Source organism: Schistocerca cancellata, chromosome 6, assembly GCF_023864275.1.
Source record: "Schistocerca cancellata isolate TAMUIC-IGC-003103 chromosome 6, iqSchCanc2.1, whole genome shotgun sequence".
In the NCBI taxonomy this organism is placed as follows: domain Eukaryota; kingdom Metazoa; phylum Arthropoda; class Insecta; order Orthoptera; family Acrididae; genus Schistocerca; species Schistocerca cancellata.
Window position 1 is genome coordinate 263,977,650 of NC_064631.1, and position 26,731 is coordinate 264,004,380.

The 26,731-nt window shown below is 41.7% G+C and overlaps 1 protein-coding gene across 1 annotated transcript; it reads right to left on the minus strand.

The window, feature by feature from the left end:
* Nucleotides 1-277: 277 nt before the first annotated feature.
* On the minus strand, nucleotides 278-24,347 carry LOC126191213 (uncharacterized). Its single transcript, XM_049932013.1, has 2 exons — nucleotides 23,463-24,347; nucleotides 278-398 (listed from the first exon to the last, which is right to left on the minus strand). The coding sequence occupies exons 1-2, from the start codon at nucleotides 24,317-24,319 to the stop codon at nucleotides 377-379; spliced, it is 879 nt and encodes a 292-aa protein (XP_049787970.1). The 5' UTR covers nucleotides 24,320-24,347; the 3' UTR covers nucleotides 278-376.
* Nucleotides 24,348-26,731: the final 2,384 nt, after the last annotated feature.

Here is a 26,731-nt window from a genome sequence, read left to right on the forward strand (position 1 = left end):
TCAGTATATAAGCCAGATGAGTTTTCGGCAGTTTACAGGAATCTGTAGACGGTTAACAAGGCAGTACTTTCTGAAACACCTTTCAAAACTAGAAAGTCTTGTAGAAATTGTAGCTAACATTTAGAGAAATGCGGGATTAACCATGGAGATCTCCATTTTACGATTGTGAAACGCTGTGATACATAATTGACTTACCCCATATCTGCCACATGCCGTCGCATCAACATACTCGTATGGGTAGATGTTGTTCGTTGAGACAAGAGTTTTGATACGTAAATGAATGAAAGCTACTTTAATGTTCTGATTTCGGTGTACATGGATATAATACAAGGATCTGTTATTTTTTTGACGCAGAATGGGATATGCTGGCCGCTCCTTACCACCCGAAGAAACGTTTGCTGCAACATACGAATTGAGAGATTAAACTATGGACTTATAGTGAAGGCAGGAATATAGAGAAAAGTTAAACATAATATTTTTCTCGGTAAATGACATAAATCCTTAGGTTTTCGACATTTTTCATAATTAGAGATCATACATTTAGTGATACCATGGTAATATAACCAACTGTTTCAAAGGATTTGTTGCATTTTGATTCTAGTAACAGTGGTATAGGTTCCTTTAAATTCTAAACTTTCTTAAATGTCAATATTACTGGCTATGTGAACGCACTGTCTGTACGTATTTAAAACTATGCAACGTTTCAACTGCTGTTGCAAATGGCTTTCCTCAGAGTGTAGTGCTGACAGTCACATTTCGTTGTTGTAGAATTTCACTTTATATTAAGTGAACCCAGAGTTGTCTAGTATTGCTACTGTAACTGATTTCCAAACGAAATAAAGATCTTGAAGGCAGTTTGATTTTTGTCACCATATGGTAACAACGCAATCTGCACTAGGGAGACGAAAGACGAATACAGACATTGCATGAAGCAGCTGTAACTTCGGGTACGTAGACTGATGGTGATGACCATTGAATTTGTTTTGGAAATAAAAATTTGCACTAGGGAGAAGGAGAATCAACGAAATAGGTGAATAAACCTCCAGAAAGAAACGTAAGGACAATACCTTAAAATATTATTAATCATCTATCAGTTGTGAGAATTACAACCAGAATTGCGAAATCGGTCTTTGAGTGCTTCCTTTTGTGTTTTTATGAAGGTATATTCGAAAAAATATGTAGATATGCTAATGTGTTCATAAGAAACAAATCGGGGAAATCTGCCAGGAAACGGTAACCAAAGAGACACATGCGGCTGAAATTAAGGTGTTTCTTGGATTATTTATTTTGAGTGGCTTTTACCGCTCTTGAAAAACGAACTTAAAACACCTGTGGGACGCAAGTGATTTAGGAACTGAGTTATTTCGCGCTACGATGAGTTTGTACCGGTATCAGTTCCTGTTCAGACCCACAAGTTTTGATGATATGGAACGTGAAACTAAGTAACTAAGCACGCAAGAGAGGAAGAAAGTAGATAGATTTGCACTTACTAGAGAAATATTTTGTCTACTCCAGGCGAGCAGTAGCAAAACTACTCAGTTTCTGAATGTACTACATGGATGAACAATTAGTCACTTTCAAAGGAAAGTGTATTTTCCGTTAGAAGCAATCAATCTAACTATTGTCTTAAAATACTAATGTTCTGCGAAGTCAGGACTTGGTACGCCAGTATCATGGATATATACTTCCGAAAACAAAACAGCCAGATGGGTTATACAAAGTTATAAACGCGCCGGAAGATGTGGTAATTTGCCCGGACAAGACAGCTGAGTGGACTGGCCGTAATATAACGGCAGACAATTGGTGCAGCTTGTCTAAAGAGCTGCTGAAGCTTACTTGAGTTGTAACTTACATAAAATAAAACTGAACTTCCTCCTGAATTTGTGAAGGTGATGAAACGTGAAGTAAACAGTAGTTTATTTGGATTTCGAAGGGATTTGTTAGTAGTCTAGTATGTGTCAAAAAAGAACAAGAACGTGATACTTCTTCTATCTACGCACTTCAATAATAAAATAGATGACAGCGCACGTGAGAAAAACTAACCTGAGATTATCACAATGTACAATTTCACAAAAACAGGAGTCGATACAATAGATGAAATGTGCGCCACATTCGACACTTCAAGAAAAAAGAAACAGGTCTGGGTAATAGTTTTCGGTATTTTGGATATTTCTGTTTGATACATACTCAATATTTAACAGACATAATGAGACCATGGCCAGAAGATTGTTCCTATGTAAACTAGTAGTTCACTTTATACATCCACTAATGTACCAGAGAGCAACAAGCACATTCCTACCCAAGTTTGTCAAACAAAAAGTGGACAAGATGAAAAGACAAGACGATGTAAAACAAGGAACTTCAGTTTAAAGACCGGGGCTTCCAAACAGAAATATGGACGATGAAAGAAATAAGAAGGGAAGATGTACAACTGCCCAAGAAGTGAAGACATGGAAACAAGTTTCAGTGTGAAATGTACAAAAGACATGTCTAAGTCATATAGTTACAGTATCTAATGATTATTTCTATAAACAACGTGTTCATGTTTAGAAATGAAACGTAAAATAATGTAGAAAACACTGAACCTTGAGAGAACGAATAGATACCAATCGCCGGCCGTTGTGGCCGAGCGCTTCTAGGCGCTTCAGTCTGGAACCGAGTGACCGCCACGGTCGCAGGTTCGAATCCTACCTCGGGCATGGATGTGTGTGATGTTCTTAGGTTAGTTAGGTTTAAGTAGTTCTAAGTTCAAGGGGACTGATGACCTCAGATGTTAAGTCCCAAAGTGCTTACAGCCATTTGAACCATTTGAACCAATAGATGTTCATCAATGTGACACGAAAAGAAAGAAATGTTTATAATTTTTTATTGCTACATATAGTGTTAATGTTTAGATTATTACTACCAATGCCAAAAAAGCGTATAAAACTTTGGAAAAGTTTATACTTCAATATAATAGCAACACAACATTTAGTTTTTGCGCTATAGCGTTATTTAGCCTCTTAAACCGTGGGGTGTTTCCAACTCCCTATGCCAGTACTAATGTTATAGTGCGCCAATCCGAAAGGTTAAACTACGATACACTGTAGTTCATATTTTGAAATAAAAATGTTTATTAAAGATAATAAGTCTTTCTGAGGCCGAAAACTGTTGCGATAACAACGGCAGTTAGCAGTCGATGACAGTGCTTCACAAATATTGCAGTAAATTAAAGACAAAGTTCATGTGCTGACTTGTTAAGGTGCTATCGTCCAGAGATAGCGATGCCACGCGAGTCGGCAATGCGAATCGATACCACGGACATTAGTGAGGGTTGGCTGCTATCCGCAACGACGTATGGGACAATCCTCTCCCCCAGCACTGCGATGCCCTCGTACTGAGGTCAGTATAGTGTCGAGCATAGAAGAGTTCTGCTCTACCCAAGATCTCAGCTATACGTCATCATCGCCTGAAACACTGACAGTTAAAGTTGTAGATGAACTTATGCTGTTTTAAATTTCGAACATTGTACCTTAACAGAACAGTTTATTACTCAGTGCCACATGGGATGCTTTATAGTCAATGACAGTAAGGAAATTATCAAGCACAAACGCTGTGTCGAAGTTATGTAAACCTTTTATTCATTTATATAATAAAGTGAACTAATATTTCATCTGTTGTAGTTAAAAATGAACAATCTTGTAGAGCACTCGAAGAAGCCACTGTTTTGGGTGATTTTACTGGGTTGGTGCATTAGTTCGTAGCGTTTTCCCACAAGTTTGAACAAATACATATTACTGCCAACGCTACGGTAACTCTTACAGAGGCGAATAACTCGTCGAGCCACGTTCGGAGCACATTTTCATCCGGAAAGGAAATTCCTTGAAGGTTACTCGATAGAGATCGGATAAGGTGAAAATCTGGGGGCACAAGATCAAGTGAATAAGGTGGGTGCGGAATGACTTCCCAATCCAACTCCTGTATAGCGTTTTTTGTCAGTCTACCAGAATGCGGGCGGGAGTTATCGTGGAGTAGCATCACTTCATCCAGTCGTCCAGCTCGTCGTTCTTGGACTGTGTCTGCGAGACGTCTCAGTTGTTGATAATAAATGCCAGCAGTGATGGTTACACCTCGGGGAAGCAATTCGTATTACACCACACCGTTGCTGTCCCACCAGATGCATAACATTATCTTTCGAGGATGCTTGGTACGGGGAGTTGCTTCTCCGTTGCAATCAACCTTTCCTTGTTTTTTCTGATGTTATCATGAAGTTACCATTTCTCGTCACCAGAAACGATACAGGATAGGAATGGCCGGTTTAATTCACGAGTCAACTGATGACGAGCAAGCTGAGACACACATGGCCACCTGCTGATTTTTTGGGTCAGAGGACGCGGTGCCCACACACACCATTTCCCCATTGCATGCAAATGTCGCACGATGGTGGGATGATCACAGTTCATCACATTTCCCAGTTATTGAGTGCACTGACTTGGATCATTGTGGATTACCGTGGAGAATCACTAGTGTCAGAGCGATCCACTTTAAAACGAGAAAACCATTTCCTTGCCGTGCGATGCCCCGTGGTATTTTCCCCATAAAAACTCCTCTCGAACAGGCCATGAAGGCCCAACAGCTCCGACCGGCCTCCGTGTCATCCTCAGCCCACATACGTCACTGGATTCGGATGTGGTGGGGGGGGGGGGGGGGCATGAGGTCAGCACACTGCTCTCCCGGCCGTATGTCAGTTTTCGGGACCGGAGCCGCTACTTCTCAGTCCAGCAGCTCCTCAGTGTGCCTCACAAGGGCTGAGCGCACCCCGCTTGCCAACAGCGCTCGGCAGACCGGATAGTCACCCATTCAAATGCTAGCCCAGCCCGACAGAGCTTAACTTCGGTTATCTGGCGGGAACCGCTCTTACCACTGCGGCAGGGCCGTTGCCGTATTATCCCCATACACGGAGCAAATGTTTCTGGCTGTCTCCGCTGATGTCACCCCTCTATTGACCTCACAAGGGGAAGGCCTCAGACACGGCCAACCGATTCGGCTCAAATTTGGCAGGTCGCTTGTGTACAACCTAAAACGAAGGAACCTAAGATATTTTGGGTCAACACCCCCGCGTTTTTGAGAGAATCACCCCTAAAGGTTATAACGAGCAACCGACTCAAAATTGGCGGGATCGATAGATAATTGTAAGTAGAGCATTTTTCATCATCAGGTATGGGGTCCGAAAACGCATACTTTTCCAGAAATCGAGGTAAGAAACTTTTACAACTGCTGCTTCTGTAGCCACATGGTAAACGTTTCGCCGACAGCACCGGTAGCGCAACGGCCAAGGTAACTGGCTGGGAATCGGAGAACCCGGGTTCGAATCTCGAAGAAACCTCGCGGGTGTTCTTATTTTCGTTTGTATTTTTCCATATCTCAATTGACATGCGTAGGAGGGTTAATAAGGTAAGTAAATCAATAAGGAAAGATAATAACAAGGTAGGCAAATAAATTTCTCAAACCTCTTGGGATAGTAAACAACAAAAACGGAAAAATACAAACGAAAAGAAGAAAGTCCACTAGGAGTCCGAGTCAGTTACCTTGGCTACTGCGCTACCGGTGCTATCGGCGAAAAGAGTTTACCAAGTGACTACAGAAGTGGCGGTTGTAAAAGTTTCTTATCTCGATTCCTGGAAAAGTATGCGTTTTCGGACCCCATTTTTTTTGTTTTTTTGTTTGTGGTCTTCAGTCCTGAGACTGGTTTGATGCAGCTCTCCGTGCTACTCTACCCTGTGCAAGCTTCTTCATTTCCCAGTACCTACTGCAACCTACATCCTTCTGAATCTGTTTAGTGTATTCATCTCTTGGTCTCCCCCTACGATTTTTACCCTCCACGCTGCCCTCCAATACTAAATTCGTGATCCCTTGATGCCTCAGAACATGTCCTACCAACCGGTCCCTTCTTCTTGTCAAGTTGTGCCACAAACTTCTCTTCTCCCCAATCCTATTCAATACTTCCTCATTAGCTATGTGATCTACCCATCTAATCTTCAGCATTCTTCTGTAGCACCACATTTCAAAAACTTCTATTCTCTTCTACTCCAAACTATTTACCGTCCATGTTTCACTTCCATACATGGCTACACTCCATACAAATACTTTCAGAAATGACTTCCTGACACTTAAATCTATACTCGTTGTTAACAAATTTCTCTTCTCCAGAAACGCTTTCCTTGCCATTGCCAGTCTACATTTTATATCCTCTCTACTTCGACCATCATCAGTTATTTTGCTCCCCAAATAGCAAAACTCCTTTACTACTTTAAGTGTCTCATTTCCTAATCTAATACCCTCAACATCACCCGACTTAATTCGACTACATTCCATTATCCTCGTTTTGCTTTTGTTGATGTTCATCTTATATCCTCCCTTCAAGACACCATCCATTCCGTTCAACTGCTCTTCCAAGTCCTTTGCTGTCTCTGACAGAATTACAATGTCATCGGCGAACCTCAAAGTTTTTATTTCTTCTCCATGTATTTTAATACCTACTCCGACTTTTTCTTTTGTTTCTTTTACTGCTTGCTCAAAATACAGATTGAATAACATCGGGGAGAGGCTACAAACCTGTCTTACTCCCTTCCCAACCACTGCTTCCGTTTCATGTCCCTCGACTCTTATAACTGCCATCTGGTTTGTGTACAAATTGTAAATAGCCTTTCGCTCCCTGTATTTTACCCCTGCCACCTTTATAATTTGAAAGAGAGTATTCCAGTCAACATTGTCAAAAGCTTTCTCTAGGTCTACAAATGCTAGAAACGTAGGTTTGCCTTTCCTTAATCTTTCTTCTAAGATAAGTCGTAAGGTCAGTATTGCCTCACGTGTTCCAATATTTCTACGGAATCCAAACTGATCTTCCCCGAGGTCGGCTTCTACTAGTTTTTCCATTCGTCTGTAAGAATTCGTGTTAGTATTTTGCAGCTGTGGCTTAATATCTGATGATGAAAAAAGCTCTGTTTACAATTATCTATCGATCCCGCCAATTTTGATTCGATTGTTCGTGATAACCTTTAGGTGTGATCTTCTCAAAAACACGGGGATGTTGACCCAAAATATCTTAGGTTCCTTCGTTTTAGGTTGTACACAAGCGACCTGCCAAATTTGAGCCGAATCGGTTGGCCGTGTCTGAGGCCTTCCCCTTGTCAGACAGAAGAATATTTTGGAAATATTCCAGTTTTTCCACTTGGCATTCCATTGTTCGGCGTCCACAGCATGACTATCTCCAAATGAGAAAATGACAATATATAAACTGAAATAGCGATAGTGAACTACAAATAAAAATGACAGTCCGTAAATGAACCGATATCAACCGGAATACCATGAAAAAAAGCATGCAAAACTAAAATGCCACCAACCTAGTAGTTGCGTCTGGTCATAACAATCACTATTTTTAGCACGTCATCTGACGGAGACGTTACAGTTCACAACATAAAATGCTTCACGAAAATATCAGAGTCCGGTACTTCCGTTACAAAATTGTAGCTTTTGGTAAGGCGGCTGTATACCGCCCAGAAACTAACAAGGGGACCGCGCCTACCCGTCATCACCCATTTCGTCCATATTTATGGTATATGCTTGTCCTGACCAGAAACAGAAGTGTCAGAAGTGAGATATGTAAATGGCCAAGCGTTTAGCAAAATACAGAATTTTCGACACGGGTCGGGTGGGGCATTAGCCATTTATGTTACCGTAGTTTTATGGCAGTGGTTAGCAAAGCGATAAGAATACAGAACGATAATCCCAAGTTTGTTCGGTCGTATCCGTATGGGGGAGGGCTTCTTTTACTTTTAATTTTTACATTACTTAGACTGCAAATAAACCGAAATAATGCTGAATATCTTTCATTTATCAGTATTTTAGTAAAAGGCATGCAAAGCAAAAGCAAAGAATAATTTTGAATTGCAAACAAATTTCCAAGAAAAGATTGCACTTACAGCGTCAACGAGGAATGCGCAATTATCTTTCCAAGACAGGATATATATATATATATATATATATATATATATATATATATATATATAATATCTCTTTTAAGAGATCGTATTGCGTTCGGTTCATTTTGACCTTCGGACAGCCCTCGGCAGCTAATGCAACTCTGCGATGCCTGTTTTTATCGTCATGTAAATAATTTCATCGACAAGCTTAAAAACTGCTCTTATCTCATCGGGAGAGAAAATGAAATCACATCCCGAGAAGACTGCATCAAAATACATTTCACTGTACGTCACCAGCCACCCTTGGCAATATTTGGCCAAAAGATACTTTTGACTTCATTTACTGCGAAACTGTGCGATGAGAGAAACAGTTTTATGGAGGTAAATCAAGTTTGTTTTCCTATACAAACTGTAAAAAGACACTAGTTGTAAAAATTCGGTATTTGTAAAGTTAACAAAATTGCGAGAAAATTACTACTTCCCCGGCTTTTACGATGAATATAGCCAGAATAAGTGTAAATCATCGTCTGTATAATAACAAAAGTATCTAAAAATTACATACGAAGTTCTCGTGCACGCCTTAGAATTCCTTCTGTCAGATTTATTTTCAATCCCAAATTTTAATTTGCCTTTCATTTTCATGCTTTTTATGAAGCTATTAATAAATACAATGTTCTGAACATTATTTCGGTTCATTTCTTGTGTAAGTAACGTAAAAATTGAAAGTAAAGACAGTTTTCGCGTACGGACTGGAACTGTACCCTTTTCACTGCGCTGACAGGCGCTTGGAAACTAACGTTAATGCTTCATGCCTCGCCCGACCCGCTACAGTTTGGAACCGCGCGACCGCTACGGTCGCAGGTTCGAATCTTGCCTCGGGCATGGATATGTGTGATCTCCTTAGGTTGGTTAAGTTTAAGTAGTTCTAAGTTCTGGGGGGCTGATGACCTCAGAAGTTAAGTCCCATAGTGCTCAGAATCCATTTGAGCCTCGCCCGACCAAGGCCAGAAATGTTACTTTTTTCTAAATGCATGGCCACCTGAAGTTTCTACTTCTGTGACTTTCATTTATGGCCAAGTGCTGCATATACCAGAAATCTGGACAAAATCGGTGATGATGGGTAGGAGGGGTTCCCTTTTAAGATGAACAATTGTCTGCACTGTCCTCACACCAGTCGCCACTCGTCCATCTCCCAGCACGAACTTCACGGTCTTCCAGAACGGAGTGTCCTTTTTCATCTCGAAACAACTCTCGTTCAACCCTTCTATCCTGTGTCTTTCCAGGTATGTGGCCTGTCATTGGGCACCTCTTTTTACTGTCTCGCTTCTAGCATAAAATTTACAACTTTTGAGCTCATAGGACAATTTAAATAAGTTACATCTTATAGGAAGTGAAGAACCGATTCAGAATACAGAAAAATAAAAAAAAACTTCGGTGAAATTAAAAGCAAAGTTGGTAACATTAAGAGTACAACGAAAAATCCATTGTTCTTCGAAGAATAGAGAGAGGATAGGTAGAAAGAGTACACTACAGGCCTCTATGAGCAGGAGAACTTGTCTGATGACTTGACAGAAGAAGAAACTTAAGTCGATAAGAAAGACGTAGAGTATCCAGCAGAATTTAAAAGAGCTAAAGAGCTCTGGACGACGTAGGGGTAGAAAGGACAAATACCATTCCATCAGAATTTCTGAAGTCATTGGGGGGAATTGCAACCAAATAACTGTTCTATCCATGAAATGGCGACGTACTATCAGACTTCCAAAACAAATGTCATCCAATTCTGAAGTTACCAACGGCAGATAGGTGCGAAAACTGTCGTATAATCGGCTTAACACCTCACTCATAAAAGCCGCAGACAAGAATAATGTACAGAAGGAGGGAAAAGAAAATTGAGGATTTGTTAGATGACGATCAGTTTGGCATTGTGAAGGATGAAGACACCAGAGAGGCAGTGCTGGCTGGCGTTGCGGTTGATAATGGAAGGAAGTTTAACGAAAAATCAAGACACGCTCATAGGAACGTGGAAAAAACCTTCGACAGTGTCAAATGGTTCAAGAGATTCGAAATCCTTGGAAAATGGGGATGAGATACAAGGAAAGATGGATAATATACAATATGTACGAGAACCAAGAGGGAACAATAAAAGTGGAAGAGCAACAATGAAGTACTCGGATTAAAAAGGTTGTAAGACAGGAAAGTAGTCTTTCACCCCTCCTGCTCAATCTATATGTCGAAGGAACGATGACGGGCATAAAAGGAAGATTCAAAAGTGGAATTAACATTAAAGGTGGAAGGATATCAATGATAAGATTCGCCAATGACAGTGCTCCCTCAGTGAAAGTAACGTATTACAGGATATGTTGAATGACATGAACAGTCTAATGATTACAGAATACGGAAGACTAAAGTAATGAGAAGTAGTAGAAATAAGAATTTCAAGAATCTCAACATAATAATTGGTGATCATGAACTAGGCGAAGTTAAGGAAGCAAAATAATCCACTACGGACGAAGCAAGAAGGACGTAAAAAGCAAACTAGTGTAGGAGAAGAGGGCATCCATGGCTAAGATAAGCCTACTGCTGTTAAAGATAGGCCTTAATATCAGGAAGAAATTTCTGAGAATGTACGTTTGTAGCACAGTATTATACGGTAACGAATCACGGACAGTTTGAAAACAGGAATAGAAGAGAATCGAAGCATTTGATATGTGGTGCTGCAGATGAATGAGAAAATCAGGTGAACTGATAAGGAATGAAGAGGTTCTCCGCAGAATCACCGAATGTGGGAACATATGCAAAACACTGACAAGAAGAAAGAGCAGGGTGACAGGACGCGAGTTCAGTACCATCATGATACTGGAGGAAACTGTAGAGGGGAAAAACCAGAGAAATTGTTGTTGTTGTTGTGGTCTTCAGTCCTGAGACTCGTTTGATGCAGCTCTCCATGCTACTCTATCCTGTGCAAGCTTCTTCAGCTCCCAGTACCTACTGCAACCTACATCCTTCTGAATCTGCTTAGTGTATCCATCTCCTGGTCTCCCCCTACGATTTTTACCCTCCACGCTGCCCTCCAATACTAAATTCGTGATCCCTTGATGCCTCAGAACATGTCCTACCAACCGATCCCTTCTTCTGGTCAAGTTGTGCCACAAACTTCTCTTCTCCCCAATCCTATTCAATACTTCCTCATTAGCTATGTGATCTACCCATCTAATCTTCAGCATTCTTCTGTAGCACCACATTTCGAAAGCTTCTATTCTCTTCTTGTCCAAACTATTTACCGTCCATGTTTCACTTCCATACAGGGCTACACTTCATACAAATTCTTTCAGAAATGACTTCCTGACACTTAAATCTATACTCGATGTTAACAAATTTCTCTTCTTCAGAAACGCTTTCCTTGCCATTGACAGTCTACATTTTATATCCTCTCTACTTCGACCATCATCAGTTATTTTGCTCCCCAAATAGCAAAACTCTTTTACTACTTTAAGTGTCTCATTTCCTAATGTAATTCCCTCAGCAACATCCGACTTAATTCGAGTACATTCCATTATCCTTGTTTTGCTTTTGTTGATGTTCATCTTATATCCTCCCTTCAAGACACCGTCCATTCCGTTCAACTGCTCTTCCAAGTCCTTTGCTGTCTCTGACAGAATTACAATGTCATCGGCAAACCTCAAAATTTTTATTTCTTCTCCATGGATTTTAATACCTACTCCGAATTTTTCTTTTGTTTCCTTTACTGCTTGCTCAATATACAGATTGAATAACATCGGGGAGAGGTTACAACCCTGTCTTACTCCCTTCCCAACCACTGCTTCCGTTTCATGTCCCTCGACTCTTATAACTGCCATCTGGTTTGTGTACAAATTGTAAATAGCCTTTCGCTCCCTGTATTTTACACCTGCCACCTTTATAATTTGAAAGAGAGTATTCCAGTCAACATTGTCAAAAGCTTTCTCTAAGTCTACAAATGCTAGAAACGTAGGTTTGCCTTTCCTTAATCTTTCTTCTAAGATAAGTCGTAAGGTCAGTATTGCCTCACGTGTTCCAGTATTTCTACGGAATCCAAACTGATCTTCCCCGAGGTCGGCTTCTACTAGTTTTTCCATTCGTCTGTAAAGAATTCGTGTTAGTATTTTGCAGCTGCGGCTTATTAAACTGATTGTTCGGTAATTTTCACATCTGTCAACACCTGCTTTCTTTGCGATTGGAATTATTATAGTCTTCTGGAAGTCTGAGGGTATTTCGCCTGTTTCATACATCTTGCTCACCAGATGGTAGAGTTTTGTCAGGACTGGCTCTCCCAAGGCCGTCAGTAGTTCCAATGGAATGTTGTCTACTCCGGGGGCCTTGTTTCGGCTCAGGTCCTTCAGTGCTCTGTCAAACTCTTCACGCAGTATCGTATCTCCCATTTCATCTTCATCTACATCCTCTTCCATTTCCATAATATTGTCCTCAAGTACATCGCCCTTGTATAGAACCTCTATATACTCCTTCCACCTTTTTGCTTTCTCTTCTTTGCTTAGAACTGGGTTTCCATCTGAGCTCTTGATGTTCATACAAGTGGTCCTCTTATCTCCAAAGGTCTCTTTAATTTTCCTGTATCTATCTTACCCCTAGTGAGATAAGCCTCTACATCCTTACATTTGACCTCTAGTCATCCCTGCTTAGCCATTTTGCACTTCCTGTCGATCTCATTTTTGAGACGTTTGTATTCCTTTTTGCCTGCTTCATTTACTGCATTTTTATATTTTCTCCTTTCATCAATTAAATTCAATATTTCTTCTGTTACCCAAGGATTTCTACTAACCCTCGTCTTTTTACCTACTTGGTCCTCTGCTGCCTTCACTACTTCATCCCTCAAAGCTACCCATTCTTCTTCTACTGTATTTCTTTCCCCCATTCCTGTCAATTGTTCCCTTATGCTCTCCCTGAAACTCTGTACAACCTCTAGTTCTTTCAGTTTATCCAGGTCTCATCTCCTTAAATTCCCACCTCTTTGAAGTTTCTTCAGTTTTAATCTACAGCTCATAACCAATAGATTGTGGTCAGAGTCCACATCTGCCCCTGGAAATGTCTTACAATTTAAAACCTGGTTCCTAAATCTCTGTCTTACCATTATACACTCCTGGAAATTGAAATAAGAACACCGTGAATTCATTCTCCCAGGAAGGGGAAATTTTATTGACACATTCCTGGGGTCAGATACACCACATGATCACACTGACAGAACCACAGGCACATAGACACAGGCAACAGAGCATGCACAATATCGGCACTAGTACAGTGTATATCCACCTTTCGCAGCAATGCAGGCTGAAATTCTCCCATGGAGACGATCGTAGAGATGCTGGATGTAGTCCTGTGGAACGGCTTGCCATGCCATTTCCACCTGGCGCCTCAGTTGGACCAGCATTCGTGCTGGACTTGCAGACCGCGTGAGACGACGCTTCATCCAGTCCCAAACATGCTCAATGGGGGACAGATCCGGAGATCTTGCTGGCCAGGGTAGTTGACTTACACCTTCTAGAGCACGTTGGGTGGCACGGGATACATGCGGACGTGCATTGTCCTGTTGGAACAGCAAGTTCCCTTGCCGGTCTAGGAATGGTAGAACGATAGGTTCGATGACGGTTTGGATGTACCGTGCACTATTCAGTGTCCCCTCGACGATCACCAGTGGTGTACGGCCAGTGTAGGAGATCGCTCCCCACACCATGAAGCCGGGTGTTGGCCCTGTGTGCCTCGGTCGTATGCAGTCCTGATTGTGGCGCTCACCTGCACGGCGCCAAACACGCATACGACCATCATTGGCACCAAGGCAGAAGCGACTCTCATCGCTGAAGACGACACGTCTCTATTCGTCCCTCCATTCACGCCTGTCGCGACACCACTGGAGGCGGGCTGCACGATGTTGGGGCGTGAGCGGAAGACGGCCTAACGGTGTGCGGGACCGTAGCCCAGCTTCATGGAGACGGTTGCAAATGGTCCTCTCCGATACCCCAGGAGCAACAGTGTCCCTAATTTGCTGGGAAGTGGCGGTGCGGTCCCCTACGGCACTGCGTAGTATCCTACGGTCTTGGCGTGCATCCGTGCGTCGCTGCGGTCCGGTCCCAGGTCGACGGGCACGTGCACCTTCCGCCGACCACTGGCGACAACATCGATGTACTGTGGAGACCTCACGCCCCACGTGTTGAGCAATTCGGCGGTACGTCCACCCGGCCTCCCGCATGCCCACTATACGCCCTCGCTCGAAGTCCGTCAACTGCACATACGGTTCACGTCCACGCTGTCTCGGCTTGCTATCAGTGTTAAAGACTGCGATGGAGCTCCGTATGCCACGGCAAACTGGCTGACACTGACGGCGGCGGTGCACAAATGCTGCGCAGCTAGCGCCATTCAACGGCCAACACCGCGATTCCTGGTGTGTCCGCTGTGCCGTGCGTGTGATCATTGCTTGTACAGCCCTCTCGCAGTGTCCGGAGCAAGTATGGTGGGTCTGACACACCGGTGTCAATGTGTTCTATTTTCCATTTCCAGGAGTGTATAATCTATCTGATACCTTTTAGTATCTCCAGGGTTCATCCATGTATACCACCTTCTATCATGATTCTTAAACCAAGTGTTAGCAATGATTAAGTTGTGCTCTGTGCAGAATTCTACCAGGCGGCTTCCTCTTTCATTTCTTAGCCCCAATCCATATTCACCTACTACGTTTCCTTCTCATACACTCAGCAAATAATTGAGGACGTAGGTTGCAACTGCTACCTTGAAATGAAAAGGTTGGCACATGAGATGAATTCGTGGCGGGCCGCATCAAACCAGTCAGAGGACCGATAAAAAAATCGTTTATTACGTTTGTACGATTTCCTTGGCTTAGAAGAATACTCGTATCTACGTATTTACGCAAGAATTCTGCTCGATTCTTACTTTTACGTAAATGAAGGTGGCGTAAAATAATGACGTTCGTAATTTTTCATGCCATAGCGTGTTTTCGTTTTCAGTGTACCTCAGTGGAATTTCCATGTCTATGAAATCTCAAGTTTATCTGTTTCATTTACGTCGCCAATATGTGCTTGAGTGAGTCACCTCCTTACGCTAGCCGCATCCTAGGTAGATATGGACTTACAGCCGCCAGTCCTTTCAGCTCCAGCTCAGTACAATACATAGGGCTTAGTAGTCCGCAGCTGGACATTCCTACTTCCACTCACGCTTTTCCGTAAGTCAACCACTCTAAGCTGATTATACATTGACTGAACGCCGACAGCTAGGTGATACTGAGAGATACATCTCTCAACAGCTGCCATCGCTGATATTTCACAACACAATGAAAAAAGGCGTTCACTCTGGAAAGTCCTCTCACGGACCAAACTCCCCGAGAGAAAACTGCAACATTGTACAGCACAGCTTTAAAAATTGATGAGATTTCCCTGTACTTAACGAAGCGCAGTCGCAAACAGGCTGAAAAGAAAAATTCAAAATTTTTAAAAGTCTTGTTAAATCCACTATAGTATATGGTTACAAAATGCTATGTTTCATTCCAATTTGATGAATAGGTCCAGAGTTATTAATTTTTTCGTGATACATGGTAATTAAGTGCCATGACCACTTTCTCAACATTGACTCCAGTACAGCAACTGAATCGCTTATTTCAGAAGGGTCGTAGGTCCACTCTTACGTCGTTTTGCGCTATGTACATTTCCGTGTTCTTTAATGGTCGGCTCATCGCTGAGTGTGCGAAGGACCTCCACGTATTATCAAATAGCCGAAGTACACAGAGGAGAAATTCTACTTGATTTCAAAAGAGCTCTCGACAATTCTGAACAATAACTCCATGTACTTTATCGAGACACTTTAATTCTCAGAAAAGGTGGGAGAACGACATAAAAAATGCATCTATGGTTTGTTTCAAGTCATTGTTGAAGAGCAAGCAGTAATATGTGGCACTTTGTCCTCATAGTATCTTATGTTCTATCAATATGAGTTATTGGATTGTAAAGTGGAACCTATCCATTAGAAAATTAGGAGGAAAGGTGTATGTTATCCATAGCAGTACGAACGAAATGTAATAAAAACTACTGAACGAAAGCAATTGGAGTACACCAATTACTGAAGTAAGCTAATACCAGCAAAATCTGTCAGACAGCCTTGTACATACAGTTATAAGTGCTTTGAATCCATTAGCCAAGATGGGGTCAGTTATTAATTCATCACAGGTTTTCTGGATCTTAATAGTAAATATGAACAAGATACTTCAGAGCCTAATACAGGCAGAAAAAGTAACGACGTAGATGAAGGGAAGAAAAAGTCAAAAGGCAAGTTCTTTAAAATATCATCGGATGATGGGAACAAATCGTATCCAAATATGCAGACAAGTACTTCTAAGCTTATTTGGAGTTGGCGAATAAAGTGAGAAGAATAATGCTGCTCCTTCCACTTGCTAAAAGCACTACAGATGAACGAGAAAAGTCAAAGAGCCGTAAATCAGTATCAGAATTTGAAATTGCCGAAGTTCATGAACACATTATCATTTCCGACGAAAGAGTCTGATTATGCTGGTAAAGCTTAGCTTCACGTAAGTGCTGACTTCAGAGCTTTTCGAAGAAGTGAATCCTCTTTCTCCGATCAAATACGAATACTATGTGAACATACCTGACCACGATTTTTACCTTCATTTCGCCAGACCAGTGGCAGATGCGTGCTGTGAGTAATTAATGTGAAAATTAAAAGCAAAAGTTTGAATGAGGCATCTCGACCGACTGCGGTTTGTGATTTAATGTTGCGCAAGAGAAGGACCAAGAAATTTTATTCTGCTTTGAATGTGAATGAAAGGCTATCCAAAGAAAAACATATTTTGAGTCTGAGCTTTGATTTCATGCAGAATCTTTATTTCCGAAGAATGCCTGTTCAAGAACTATTTTATCCCCGGCAGCTAACGGTTAATGTTTTCAGCATTCACAATTTGAAAGACAAAACGGCATTTCGTTACCTTTATCACGAAGGTGTCACCCACAAAGGTCCTAACGATGTGTGCACTTTCTTGTATCACTAAGTCACCATTTGGATCCCCAAGGACATAAAAATTATTTATCTGTTTTGCGGTAACTACCTAGGGGAAAACAAAAAACCCTGTTTAACAAGAATGTGATTAGCTTTTGTGGATACCGGATAATTTCAGAAAATAGAGGCATTGTTTCCTGTCAGGGGGGGGGACACTCTTTCTTACCGTCTAGTAGATCTTTTGGTACAATCACGAGATCACTGCTATGAACTGATAGAGTGTATACCATTATGAATTAAGTTGAACTGATCATATCATCGAAAGCAATTCGACAATTCTCTGTAAAGGTTATCTCAGCGGATGATATCGTAGACTTCAAGTCGGGATGGACTAGACTTTACAGAAGGACAACTCATTCACTAGAGACAGTTACTTCACGAACAGACTTGAAAGTAGCATTCAGTGTGTCAACATTTCATCGTTTTATTTTCAGTGATGAGGTGTTTGGGACTGTAATAGCCTGCGGTATGATCAATGGTTTAAATATCTACAAATTCAGATTAGGACTACCTTAAATTTCTCGATCCAGCGTCAACTTCCCACCTGTTCGGGCCTACTCAGGAGACTGCATTTCTATGAACGCAAAGAAGATGATAGATGTAAGGAAGCTGACTGCTTTCATAGTGTAGGACGAACACGTCCTGGAATTCTGGAGTGTTATTTGTCAGTGGCTAACTGCTGCAGGAGCACTGGACACCGAAGATCTGTGATTTTCAATATTACTAAAATGTTTGGTTTCAAGAACAAATTTTGTCAATTCTTTAAACATTGTCTCTAGCATTTACTTACATGTTCATTGAACAATTTGTTTGTGTGATGTAAAGGTTTTAATATTTTTCTTTCTCACTTATTTCAGAAAAACCTTATGTTCAGGAGAAATATTCAGCTCTTGTCAATAAACGGACACAATATCTCAGTACATAATAAGTCAGAATGATTGTTCATAGTGGATCTCTCACATCGTCACAGTGTACAATTATGAAAATGCCGTGTAAATTATTGAAATAGTTTTTTTTTACATTTCTCAAAACCATGTCAGGGGCACATAGGGACCTTCTGAAGTAAACGATTCAACAATTTGTGTTGCACAGCAGCAAAAGATGTTCAGTTGAATGACCCAAAATCCAACCTGAGGTTTTGATGGCAGCTATCAGAAACGTAGACTTACATCCACAAATAGCATTGCGAGCCATTTATTTTCATACTATAAGGGTTCTGGGTATTGAAATATTTAATAAGTTCTGTGTCATCTGTAGCAAAAATCCCACTGTGCAGCGTGTGTGCAAAAAAAAAAAAAAAAAAAAAAAAAAAGTAATGATTCCATTGCAGGTATGAGAATGACTGGTGTTGTTTCGATTTTCAGAAGGTCTAGACATCAAGATGTATCCTGTATACAGGCTCTCTTGGGAATGGGAACAGTAAGGCTTATCATAAAATCCTAGAATAGAAACTATGTGGGCCTACAGTCAAAATTAATAAACTGGAGTGTGTAAGGCATGTACAGAAAAGAATAGGATCACGAATTCGAAAGGTAAATAGGGGAAATATGTTGGTGGTAAAGATGGCCTGACAAAGGTTGGAATAGACAGTATCCAGAACTGCTGAGAAGAGCTATCTGGGCTATTTTCTTTCATAAAATTTCAACGAGTGAGAACCCTCATCACCTCTGCCCACAGGGACCCGACATCTGGTGCAAATTCGACAATCCAGCTATAAATTCCAACCAAATTCATAAGCATTCAATTCTGGAAACCTTCCTAGTCGCTGTCAAACCAATTTTCAGGGACTTTAGTCAACAGTAGCTCTTCAAAAGGGTCGCCATGGTAAAGCTCAGACTCTGAATCTTTGAATTCTGTTATTTGGGCAAGGCTACAAAAACTGGAAAAGAAACGCTGACGTTTGGTGTTCATGATGAAGTGATGTGCTTCAATGCTGTTGTGTTAAGGCTCTTTGGAAGAAGGGATAGTATCAATACTGAAAGGGAACTGAAAAGCATCGACATGGACGATATCTTTTAGGCTGAAATTTTTACAGAAAGTGGTGCCAAGGAGTCAAGACAGCCTGGTATGTTTTAGAAGTGTATCTGTGTGCTTACGTACATTAATTTCTTATCTGTAAGACTTTAATATAGTTATTCTCAAAACTGCAGTTTTTGATAATCTGCTACTCTTTCTCAAAAACTGATGCTGATAAAGACATCAACCTCTCAGTATCTTTTGTTATTAAAACAATAATTAAACAGATAAAAATGGGACTTGTTGTGGCACCAAAAACAAATTTACAAGTTTCAAGGTGTTTAAAAGAGCTGTAATTGTTCTCTTTTAAAACAAAAATAGAGTTACATATGACATATATAAAATACAGTAAGTAACTTCTATGCTATTTGAAGATGGTGTTTCATCTGTGGTCTGCAAAGATTCCGGGTCTTTACCTCTACCAGTTTCTTCAGAAAGTGTACCCGAATATGCCCATTTTAACATTGATTCCTTAAGGTAGTTCCTTCACCACTGTGGCCCGTTAAAACAATTCCAGGTTAAATAATGCCACAATTCTACGTATAAACAAATGAAAGCCTTCGCATCCACGACACACATACACACACACACACACACACACACACACACGCACGCACACGGCATACGTGTATAAAATATCTCCCCAGAAACAAATTAAAAATAGTCTCTAAGTTGCCAAAATGTAAATTCTATTCCAAGTAAACCGAATTTGTAGCCCCTTTGCCCCACCTCAAAAGTTTACCTTTTTGGGCACGATGTGGAAGAAGCAAATAAAGCAAAAGTAACTGTTCAAAAAAATGGTTCAAATGGTTCTGAAGACTATGGGACTTAACATCTGTGGTCATCAGTCCCCTAGAACTTAGAACTACTTAAACCTAACTAACCTAAGAACATCACACACATCCATGCCCGAGGCAGGATTCGAACCTGCGACCTTAGCGGCCACGCGGTTCCAGACTGAAGCGCCTAGAACCGCACGGCCACACCGGCCGTCTAAAAGTAACTGTAAACAGTTACTTTCTTTTCCTTTTTTTACTATAATAGTATACGTCACAAAGGAGCGGATAAACGGCTAAGGGAACACTCCTCGATGCAGTGCAGACCTATTGACTACAACTAGAGTTGTAAAACTAACGTAGGTTTCTCAAGACCTCAGTAAATTATAGCAGACTATGGTAGTTTCCCTAGTAGTCTTGGTCAGTTAAGGTCACAGTCACATTGCCTGTATGTTGGGTGTGTTGCATATCTATCGGGCGTTGGCTCATAACAATTACTTTCTTTACATATGCGACCATTGTCTTACTTGATTCCTTTAAAAATCGGAGGTGGTGAACCGTTTGGAAAGTGAGTGAGGATATCTGAAAGGCCGGGAAACCTACGTAACATTTCTGTTGTGCATGGTTATCCTTCTGCCTGTTACTTAATAATAAACAGCATTTGTAGAAAAACTGAAATCGTCAATATGTAATTCATGTTTTATTCGAAAATAGTTGATTTGTAATGTGAAATGGACGTTGTAGTAAAAATAAAGAAAACAATACAGATTTCTCAAAGAGCGCTAAAAAATGCACTTTCCTCAACAAAAATAAAAGAAACGTAAAACAAAACTATGTCACAGATAGCATCAGTGATTCACCGAAATAATGTAAAACTTGTTTTTGTTATTCGTAAACAACTTCCCCATTTACCAATAATAACAGGAACTCTTGCCTTTGATCATGATAAAGAACGTTCTACTACGAAATAACAACAACGATCATACATACTTTTATGTTTGTGCATGTAAACTATATTTGCACGAAAGGTAACTGCTTTCGCTGCCTAAAAGCCAACGTTTTTATTGCTTATAAAATGCAATTTGTATTATTTGAATATGTATTATGTACAATGGACTAACACTGAACGATGTGCGGTTCTAGTTACGTGCAAAACTATCAACAAAAAAAGGGAAGTCTTCGGCTCCCATTTTCTCTCTTACACAATCATTTATGTTTCGTTATCTAACAGTCCTACCGGTAATCCTACCGTTTGCTAAGTAATTACGTCATTTATGTTGTGTACCAAAACTATCGAACCGAAGTTTTGGTTGAGCGCATCTCTAACTGCAACGCACCGTTTTATGATGAGAGGGATGCGGTAAACAAGTCCTTAGTCAGCTCGCAAACTTATCACATCCGTAACACCATCACTCAAAGATACAACAGCTCTGCAAGCAAGTCCACATCGTATTTAAGACTATTTCCGGTCTACTAAATATTGCTCATCGGCGATCGTATCAACCTTTGTTCATGATGTTACTAGAAATTCTGATGTGTTTCTGAAACAATAAAACGAATTTCACTTGTCTTAGTATGGTGGTTAGTCGTTGGTGTTTGTTCTACAAATGGCTGGACGATATTCGGCTAACAATTTAAATTTCCCAGCTGCCTCCCCGTACTTTCACGCCACCCGTTATCGGATTTTCGAAACGTTACACACCGAATCAGTAATAACCCAACACCAGCTTAATTGAGACCGATCCACCAATTTGCGACATGTTTTTTATGTTTCCCAGCAACGGACAGAAGCAACCACCGTGACGCATCGCCGTACTGTTGCAAGACAACGCTGCCCCTGGGGGTAAAAGCTGCTCATTTGCTTTTGTCTTCGTGTCAGATGCTAGTGGAACACAACCTTTATCTTCAGTTAGAACAACGCAATGACGTTAAAGAGTGTGACGTGGTATGTTCACGTGACAACTGAAAAGGGACGGCACACAAGGAAGACAATCTAGCAGTTTAGCAGGACTAAAGAAAACCGCTGCAAAGAGGGCTGAAACATCGTTTTAATTGTGGTTGCAGTATCAAAATGTCGTAATGGTCAAAAGGATTATTTCCAAGTTGACACTGGCCACGGAAGCGTTCAAGCTTAATATGGTCATTCAAGTCTGCTTATTAATAGTTTTATATGTTCAAATAGCTTTCAGCACGAAACTTCCTGGCAGATTAAAACTGTATCGGACCGAGACTCGCGGCCTTTGCCTTTCGCGGGCAAGTGCTCTACCATCTGAGCTACCCAAGCACGACTCACGGCCCCGCCTCACAGGTTTACTTTCGCCAGTGCCTCGTCTCCTACTTTCGAATCTTTACACAAGCTCTCCTGCGAACCTTGCAGAAGTAGAACTCCTGGAAGAAAAGATATTGCGGAGACATGGCTTAGCCACAGCCTGGGGTATGTTTCCCGAATGAGATTTTCACTCTGCAGCAGAGTGTGCGCTGATATGAAACTTCCTGGCAAATTAAAACTGTGTGCGACAGAGTGAAAATCTCATTCTGGAAACATATCCCAGGCTGTGGCTAAGCCGTGTCTCCACATATCCTTTCTTCAAGGAGTGCTACTTCAGCAAGGTTCGCAGGAGAGCGTCTTTGAAGTTTCGAAAGTAGCAGACGAGGTACTGGCAGAAGTAAAGCTGTGAGGACGCGGCGTTAGTCGTGCTTGGGTAGCTCAGATGGTAGTGCACTTACCCGCGAAAAGCGAACATCACGAGTTCGAGTCTCGGTCCGGCACACAGTTTTAATCTTCCAGCAAATTTCATATCAGCGCACACTCCGCTGCAGAGTGAAAATCTCATTCAGGCTTCAGCACCTTTGCCCCATCATCATTTTTTTTGACTGTCTCCGGTAGCTGAGTGGTCAGCGCGACAGAATGTCAATCCTACGGGCCCGGGTTCGATTCCTGACTGGGTCGGAGATTTTCTCCGCTCGGAGACTGGGTGTTGTGTTGTCCTACTCATCATCATTTCATCCCCATCGACGCGCAAGTCGCCGAAGTGGCATCAAATCGAAAGACTTGACCCGGCGAACGGTCTACCCGACGGGAGGCCCTAGTTACAAGACATTATTATTATATCTTTTTTTTCTGGCTTTGTCTCCAGATTATTATTTAGTGTAAGACCACATTAGAATGCAGAGATGCGGAGGTTGGCACAGGGCAGGAATAAAAGAAAAATACAGTGTTTTCACTATTCTGTAACGTCACATAGCCATTTTCGTGGCGTCTATCCTCATCTGCATTCTCGTCCGTTGTAGAATCACACACAGAAACACCACGCATTCTTTTAGTAAATTACAATTAGAAGTTCAAATTCCAAAACTTGACAAAGGCACACAGTTTGGTTGTTGTGCAGCGACATAGCAACAACCAAATTGTGTGCCTTTGTCAAGTTTTGGACTACGAAGAATTGAACTTATGAGCATGACTCAGTAAAAGAAAGTGCCATGTTTCTGTGTGTGTTTGGGCAAAAAAAGTGGGTATGCTTAATAGGTGTACCTTAATTTCCATAATTTAATCTCCAAGCACCACTACTATTACTGCTTTCGAAACAAATGATAATGTCACAGCTTCAAAACCAAGTGATGATGACTTCACACTTATACTTACGCAGCAGTTTCTGTGGTATCCTCGTCAGGATCCAGAAAACGGCAGTTGTAGAAGTCACCTGCAGAAATTCGTATCTCGAAATCAGGTTCCTTATCGGAGGCCTCCCTGGGAGAGCAGTTGAACCACGGCCGGCCGCTGGTCTTCCGTCCGGGGAACCCCCGAATCAGTGTGTGGTGCAGCTGCTGCTCCGTGCCCACGACCTCCAGGTTCACCTCATCGTAGGCCAGAAAAGCGCAAGAAAACGGCTCTCCCACAATTTGTGGCAGCTTGAATCTGTAAGTCGACGGAGAGAAGACTCTTCTCTGTTCGAACTCACAAATGACGATCGGGTAACCGTGAAACCTGAGGTAGAGAGTGTTGTCAAGGTCACGGACTCGACACTCAAACGGCGCGTCTTCATGCGGCCGCTGCACGATAAGGTGGAAAAAATCATCCGGTAAATCCGAATCGAACAGACAAATAACTGAGCTTCCAATGAAGATTCGCACGTGCTCCTCGCTTATCCAGTACGGCTGCTCGAAGACTGTCTGAAATTCTGGTATACTCTCCCGAAATAATGCACTACTGTTTAAGTTATCGCTTTCTTCAAAGTTGCACACGTAACTGGCCAGCTGGTAGGGAGAGCCTCTCATCAACCGAGCTCCGAGTCTGAAACCCGCTTCCGTGCCGTTAGTCGCATCGCAGTCAATGTCGATGAAGCAGGTCAGAGGCGGTGCTTTAGCCGTGTAGAAGACCACGACGTCGTCGGCCCTGCAGGGCGGTTTGCCGCGCTCCGCCAGTGCTGTGCCCACTCCGGAGGCAGCCCACAGCAGCAGTAGGACGGGCAGCCGGTTTGCCGCGTGTCTCGTTGTCCGCATGGCGTAGACTGACAGACGTGCAGGGCCCCCCGTTACAGCTGTAGCAGCAGATCCTGTGTGGGCGGCGACGCGGTCGCCATCCGCCCCACCTGAAGCGTGACTTCCGGATCTCACACGTCCGGCCGATTTTCCGCAGTTTCTGCCGCCGCCCGCTCTGCGCCAGTCGTAAACGGCACTACACGACCTCCATTCGTTAAAATTGATGTAGCTCATGTAGAGATAAAGCTGTAGACACCTACAGCAGCTCAACAAATGAAAATTGTCACAAACTTAGCCGGCCAGAGTGGCCGAGCGGTTCTAGGCGCTACAGTCTGGAACCGCGCGACCGCTGCGGTCGCAGGTTCGAATCCTGCATCGGGCATGAATGTGTGTGATGTTCTTAGGTTAGTTAGGTTTAAGAAGTTCTAAGTTCTAGGGGACTGATGACCTCAGAAGTTAAGTCCCATAGTGGCCAGAGCCATTTCAACCAGTTTTTGTCACAAACTTAAAAAAAAAAGTCCAGTTTGGATGTAATGTTAAGCATGATAATAACAAGTTTGTTTGTGTGGCCATCCTACGAAGCAAGCATATAAATACTTGTTTTGTAAATAAAACTGCTTTTTCTTGCTGCTAGTTACTTTATTTTATTTATCCCATACGCGTTTCGCCTTCTTCTGTTCTAAGGCATCGTCAGTGGGATCTGTAACGATACAGTTTTGTTAGTTATAGATTATCAAACTGTTTACTTCGCGAGTTTTTGTAAAAAAATGTAATTACTTACGATTTGGTAATTTGCGTTTCCTCACATCTGGTCTGGAGGTCGCACTACCACTTTTATCACTGCCATATAAACACATCTTGTGTTCTCGCCTTCCACACACTCTTCACCATGTTTCTCACTCTTTTTTGTGGTGGACTATTGTTCTATTGTCACTCGATACAACTATTTCGTCGTAAATTGCTTTTCTCAGCGTAAATATTGCGACTCCATTACGTGTTTCATCTTCTTGGGTATGTTTATCTATTTTTTGCCAACCTAACGAAGTATACGTTCGAGAGTAACTTCTGTTTATGATGTTTATACCGCGTGTGTATGAGTGAGAGAGAGATGGGGATAGAGCCAACGAGTTTTTTTTTCTGGGGAGGAGGGGGGGATGTACTAGCTGCTAGTGAGTGGTTTAAAACTTTGATGACAGCTGATTTGACTTTTCGTTTCAATATTCTGTAGAGTGGTTCATTGATGAGTAAATTCAAATGGTTCAAATGGCTCTGAGCACTATGGGACTCAACTGCTGTGGTCATAAGTCCCCTAGTACTTAGAACTACTTAAACCTAACTAACCTAAGGACATCACACACATCCATGCCCGAGGCAGGATTCGAACCTGCGTCCTTAGCGGTCGTGCGGTTCCAGACTGTAGCGCCTTTAACCGCTCGGCCACTCCGGCCGGCGATGAGTAAGTGTAATGATGTTGCGTTCTATTATTATTACATTGGACATTATTATTATATTAATAGTTTTTGCGAACGTTATTCTATTATTTTATCTATTAGTGTATATAATGAATTGCTTGGCATGTGTACTTGGTTATTCAACAGGATTCTCCCCTCTGCATTGGTTTTATGTATGTGGTAATTTTCTTGCATGGTCAGGAGGTGTTTTTCTATTGCGGAACCTAATTATTTTCATGTCATTTTCTCTAGTGGTTGGTTTGTGGTCATTTTCTCTTAGGTGTTCTGCAAATGTGGACCATGCAAGAAAATTACCACATACATAAAACCAATGCAGAGGGGAAAATCCTGTTGAATAACCGAGTACACATGCCAAGCAATTCATTATATACACTAATAGATAAAATAATAGAATAACGTTCGCAAAAAGTATGAATATAATAATGCTGTCCAATGTAATAATAATAGAACCCAACATCGTTACACTCATTCACCCATGAACCCCTCCACAGAATGAATCTCGTCAGCTCTATCCCCCCCTCTCTCTCTCTCACTCATACACACGCGCGGTATAATCATCATAAATAGCAGTTAGCCTTGAACGTATACTTCGTTAGGTTGGCAAAAAATAGATAAACATTCCCAAGAAGATGAAACACGTAATGGAGTCGCAATATTTACGCTGAGAAAAGCAATTTACGACGAAATAGTTGTATCGAGTGACAATAGAACAATAGTCCACCACAAAAAAGAGTGAGAAACATGGTGAAGAATGTGTGGAAGGTGAGAACACAAATATGTGATTATATGGCAGTGATGAAAGTGGTAGTGCGACCTCCAGACCAGATGTGAGGAAACGCAGATCAGCAAATCGTAAGTAATTACATTTTTTTACAAAAACTCGCGAAGTGAACCGTTTGATAATCTGTAACTAACAAAACTGTATCGTTACAGATCAAACTGATGATGCCTTAGAACAGGA

What these genes read in the sequence shown, in the direction of transcription:
- LOC126191213 (XM_049932013.1), bottom strand. Translation starts at nt 24,319, where the DNA reads ATGCGGACAACGAGACACGCGGCAAACCGGCTGCCCGTCCTACTGCTG. An exon ending in GATACCACAGAAACTGCTGC is followed by an intron (nt 399 to 23,462) that starts GTAAGTATAAGT and finishes CGTATGTTGCAG; the next exon opens with CAAACGTTTCTTCGGGTGGT.